The 5,468-nt window shown below is 35.6% G+C and overlaps 2 protein-coding genes across 2 annotated transcripts; one reads left to right on the top strand and one right to left on the bottom strand.

Annotated features, from left to right (window-relative positions):
• The first annotated feature begins 1,612 nt into the window (after positions 1 to 1,612).
• LOC121265861 lies at positions 1,613 to 2,131 on the top strand. Its single transcript, XM_041169533.1, has one exon. The coding sequence runs from the start codon at positions 1,613 to 1,615 to the stop codon at positions 2,129 to 2,131; it is 519 nt and encodes a 172-aa protein (XP_041025467.1).
• Positions 2,132 to 2,905: 774 nt separating this feature from the next.
• On the bottom strand, positions 2,906 to 4,078 carry LOC121265860 (uncharacterized mitochondrial protein AtMg00810-like). The gene is made up of 2 exons (XM_041169532.1): positions 3,952 to 4,078; positions 2,906 to 3,744 (listed from the first exon to the last, which is right to left on the bottom strand). Exons 1-2 carry the CDS (start codon positions 4,076 to 4,078, stop codon positions 2,906 to 2,908), a joined length of 966 nt encoding a protein of 321 aa, XP_041025466.1.
• Positions 4,079 to 5,468: the final 1,390 nt, after the last annotated feature.

Raw genomic sequence — 5,468 nt, 5'->3', positions numbered from 1 at the left:
TAGAATTAATCCAGATTTATGTCATTGTTATATGGTTTAGTGTAGATCTTATTTGCATTGAGATAATAAGGAGATAGAGACCGGTGTACATGTTGCCCAATAACGTATTTGCAATCTAGAAATTTGGAGTTTATTAATTTTGGAGGATAATCTTTTAAAACAAGTCTAAATTCAAGTTATTAAGGATTATGTGAAATTGTAGAGTTAAGTGAGATCATTTTTAAAGTAGAAGTTGACGGATTATAATGGCCTTGAAATAGGTTCCGAGTGACCGTTGGAAAAGGAATATCGTGACTATTTTAATTAAAATTCGACGTAAGTGGCTATTTAATGGGTTTTTAATAAAAGAACAGTTGATTTTGTTCGAAATGGTGCACTAGGGTATTATATTTCAAAATTGTGTAAACTTTGAATTTGTGCACATTCTTATACTTTTTTGGCTCTGCTTGTGGGATTTGTGCAAATTTTGTAATGGTTTGATTGTTTGAGAAATGCTATGTAGCTTAGTAAATTTGAAAGTTAAATGTGAGTATGTTATTTATTCTTGAGACCATGATATGAATGCCTTTGTGATATGTTTGACGTCCCTCGCAGCGTGATGTCTTCGTGTAATGATATCTTTGTGGTAAATTGATGCCCTCGTGGCATGATGTCTTCATGGCATGATATATTTGTAGTATATTGGTGATTTTGCTAATATCATATGGCCTTGAAGATGATATTTGGCTTAATATATTGGTTGAGATAAAATTGTATTGTTCACATTATTTTATTAGAAATTTATTCACTCTCTTATAGTCAAGAAAATTGTCAACTCCCACATCTCCATTAAATTGCTACTTACTGGGCATGTGGTAGCTCACCACTTCATTTCACATATTTTTTAGAGTTGTAGGAAGTCCTTTCCTTTGAAGTGATAGCTTTTGAGCGATTTCAAAGTGGACTTGGTTTAGTCACTTAAGGTTGGAAATTTTGGGACTTAATGGTTTTGTTGCTTGAAGATGGTTTTCGTAGTGCAGAGAGTTTTTTTATGGTCATATTTTAGTTATTTTACAGCTTTTGTTGGAGTATTTGTACTGTAATTATTTAGAATTTAATGGCTCTTACCGAACTTGTGAATGGATTTTTTAGGATCATTGTATTATAGTTGTGAATAGTTTTGAAATTATGTATTTGATATATATTTGTAAACAGGAAGAAAGTTTTTAAAATATAGGTGGAACTCTGCCCGTTTATAGTTTTGGGTTTTGGACGTTACAAAGATGGTATCTGAGCTTAGGTCTATGATTTTGTAAACACTTGGGAAAGGAATAAGAATGGTGATTACTTTTGGAGCATAGGTTAAAGATACGGTAGAATTAGGACTTGATCCTCATTATATTTTGGTTTGGATGCCAATTGATAATGGTAGTTTTGTTGATTGTAGTCTAAAGTTGATTAGAGGTTTATTGATTTTTGATAAATTTTGGTATAGTATTGTTTGCTGGACCTATTATTGTGCTCTTATATATATAACTCATTTCGGTGATAAAATAGGTTAAATATGCTGCTAAGGCAAAAGAAGAAGTCTATTGTTGAAATTTTGGCCTCGAAATGTAATTTAGAGTAGGAAATGTCTGTTGCAACTAACACATATGATATCGATGAAATGGCTGATAGAATATATTCTAGAATTGCACGAAGTACTAGGAGACATGAAAATCTAAGAGAGGGTTGCTCTTCTGGAGAGTTTAAAAAATACAACCCTCTTACCTTCTCTGAGGAGCCAGATCCAGTGGTAGCAGAAAAATGGTTATTGAGAATGAAGAAAATGTTAAGAGTGTTGAATTGCATTGACACACAGAAGGTTCGATATGCTACTTTCACCTTAAAGGATATTGCTAAGAGGTGGTGGGATAGTATAGAATTACTATTAAAAGAAGAACTTGGCAAAGGTACTTCCATTACTTGGGATAAACTCAAAGAAGCTTTCAATGATAACTATTATCCTGAAGTGGTAAAGGATCAAAAGGAAAGTGAATTTTCAAACTTAGTTCAAGGGCCCATGACTATAGAGCTATATACTGCTAAGTTTACTGAACTCTCCCATTTTGCCCCTCACTTGATTCTGAATAAAGGGGAAAGAGTTTGAAAATTTTATAATGGTTTGAATGATAGAATGCGTCACCTCATACTGGTTTCAGGTGCTAACACATATACTGAAATAGTTAGGAGAGCCATGGCATTAAAGGAAGATTTTAGACTGAGATATGCTTCCAATGTATACAAGAATACATACTTGCAAGCTAGTGCCCAACCAGGAAAGGACCAAGGGCAAGGTTTTAAAAAGAATTTTTAATAGGGGTGATCAAAAGGGACAACCTTCCTAGCAAATGAGTAGAAGACCTTGTTCACGATCTGGTAAATATCATGGAGGGCAACTGTGCACTACTGGGGTTAATTTTTGTTACACTTGTAAACAACCAGGTCATTTTTCTCGTCAATATCCAAATAATAAACAACCACAGTCAGTTCAGAAAAATAATAGTAATATGGGGAAATAAGTTCAAGGGAGAGTATATGCTATGACAACGCAAGATGCCTAGGCTACGAACGAGATGGTCACAGGTATACTCAATTTACTTTCCATAAATGTCAACATACTTTTTTATTCTGGATCAACTCATTTCTTTGTTTCTAGGATATTTGCTAAGAATTATGATAGAGAGCCAAAACTACTTGATTATGAGTTAAGTTTCAACTTCTGCAGGTAGTACAATAATAACAAATCTTGTACTTGTTAACGTATACAATTTTAGGAATTTATATAATTTAGGACTGTATTAATATTAGTTGTACAGATTATCTTACCATATATAGATGCTGAATATTATGAATTAGTTAGACTCTGTGTATAGCATATTAACTACTTCCTTGTATAGATTGGGATTACGTTGATAATGAAAGGGGCCGAACACAAAGAGCCAGTTTTTCCAAAAAACGTTCTCTTGGTATTCTTGGTTTCTGAGTGTTTTGACATGGCATCAGAGCAAGGTTCATACTTTTTAATTTTTTTTACCTTTCTTGCATTATCGGGGTCTAGAAGACCATGTAACCATACAATTTTAGAATAAACAATAGACATGGCACGATACTCAACCTCAGTAGAAGATTTAGAAACACGATATTGTTTCTTACATTTCCAAAAAATTAAGGCATCACCCAAAAACATACACAAACTCTTAGTAGATTGATGCGTATCTAAACACCCAACCCAATCAGCATCACTGTAGGCAATAAGTTGAAGAGATGAGTTTGTGGAAAAGAATAATCCACGAGTAGGCGACCCTCGAAGATAGCGGATAATGCGGCGAACTGCAGCAAGATGAAGGTGCCGAGGAGAAGACATGCTGACCTGATGAACGGCATAGGAGATGTCCAGTCGAGTAGTGGTTAAGTAGATAAGACTTCCAACCAAGCGCCGATAGAGAGTAGGATCATCTAGAATATCCCCTTCATCTTTCTTGTATTTGACATTTACCTCCATAGGTGTATCAACAGAAGAAATGTCCTCTAAACCAACCAATGTGATAAGATCTTGAATATACTTATGTTGGTTCAAGAAAATACCATTAGCCCGATGATGAACCTCCAGTCCTAAGAAGTATGTGAGTTGGCCAAGATATTTCATATGGAAAGTTGCATGTAACATCTTCTGAAACTTAGTAATTAGACCACATTCAGTGCCAGTAATGATAATATAATCTACATAAACCAAGAGAAGAACTATACTCGCATCAGACGTGTGGAAAAAAATAGATGAATCATACTAACTTTGTGTAAAGCTGAAGATAAGAAGTGTACTACGAAACTTCTCAAACCAGGCCTGGGGAGCCTGTTTGAGCCTGTAGCTTGAGCCCATACAAAGAATGCTCAACTTACAAACATCATGAGGAAAAGAAATAATCATACCAAATGGAAGCTTCATGTAGATCTCTTCATGAAGATCACCATGAAGAAAAGCATTCTTCACATCCATCTGATGCAATTTCCATGACTGTGAAGCGGTAATAGATGAGATGGTTCGAACCGTGGTCATTTTGGCAACAGGAGCAAATCTCTCCTCATAGTCAACCCATATTCTTGTTTGATACCCAAAGCTACAAGACGAGCTTTGTATTGGTCCAAAGACCCATCAGAACGAAACTTTACAAAGAAAACTCATTTACTCCTAATAGGCTTAACTGTAGGAGGACAAGAAACAATATCCCAAGTATGATTCTCCTCAAGTGCTTGAAGTTCCACTTGCATTGCAGTTTACCAACACTCATGTTCCATAACCTGTTTGTAGGAAGAAGGAATGAAAATAGAGGATAAAGAAGCTACGAGAGAGACAGGGGATAAGAGACCATACCAATTAGGGGGTCTAGAAGGCCGAGTAGACTGACGAAGAGTGGTGGAAATAGGAGCAGGTTCAGGCACTGGGTCGAGATCGAGAGGGGGCACAGATGAAGTGGAACCAAACTCATGACGACGACGTCATTCATACACAAAACCAGGTTTAAACCTTTTCACAATCATTAGAGAATCAGAGAATCTAAACATAGGAGATAAAGATGAAGATGGCAACTCAACATGAGAGGGAAAGAAATATTGATTTTCAAAGAAAACCACATTCCTAGAAACCCATATACGACGAGCATTGGGATCATAACAAACATAACCCTTTTGAGGTATAGCATAACCCAGAAAAACACACTTAACAGATTGAGCAGTAAGTTTATGTCGTTCATGAGTAGGGAGATGTACAAAACAAACACAACCAAATGTCCGACGATCAAAATATGAAGGAGAATGGCCAAACAACTTAAAAGAGAGAGAGAGAGAGAGAAACATGATGTAAAGTAGAAGAGGGTAAGCGATTGATCAAATAAACTGCAGTAAAAAGGAATTCACACCATAAACGAGGGGGAATAGATGATTTAAGTAAAAAGATTCTTACCATATAAAAAAGGTGACGATTTTTCCTCTCAGTAACACCATTTTGTTGCGATGTTGAAGGACAAGAATGCTGGGAGGTAATTCATTTGCTGTGAAGAAAGTCCTGAAACTCATTAGACATGTATTCTCCACCAGAATCAGAGCGCAAGATCTTGATGCTGGCAGATAATTGAGTCTTAAAAAGTGCAAGAAAGCACTAAAATACTGAAAAAAAGTTTGGCCTTAGCCCATAGGAAGTAAACCCAAGTAAAGCGACTAAAGTCATTAATGAAAGTAACAAAGTACTTATAATGCACATGAGAAACAATAGGTGCAACCACCCAAACATCACTTTGAATAATATCGAAACATTGTGAAGCACGAGATACATGATGAGGAAAAGGTAGAACTTTACTTTTGCCAAGTTTGCATGATGTACAATCAAAAGAAAGATCAAATGAAGAACATGCTTTATTTTTCAATAAACTAGAATGAAACAAAGTACGAAG

The sequence above is a fragment of the Juglans microcarpa x Juglans regia genome, chromosome 5D (assembly GCF_004785595.1).
Source record: "Juglans microcarpa x Juglans regia isolate MS1-56 chromosome 5D, Jm3101_v1.0, whole genome shotgun sequence".
In the NCBI taxonomy this organism is placed as follows: domain Eukaryota; kingdom Viridiplantae; phylum Streptophyta; class Magnoliopsida; order Fagales; family Juglandaceae; genus Juglans; species Juglans microcarpa x Juglans regia.
Note: the sequence above shows the minus strand (reverse complement) of the source record. Positions and strands in the feature narration are given on the sequence as shown.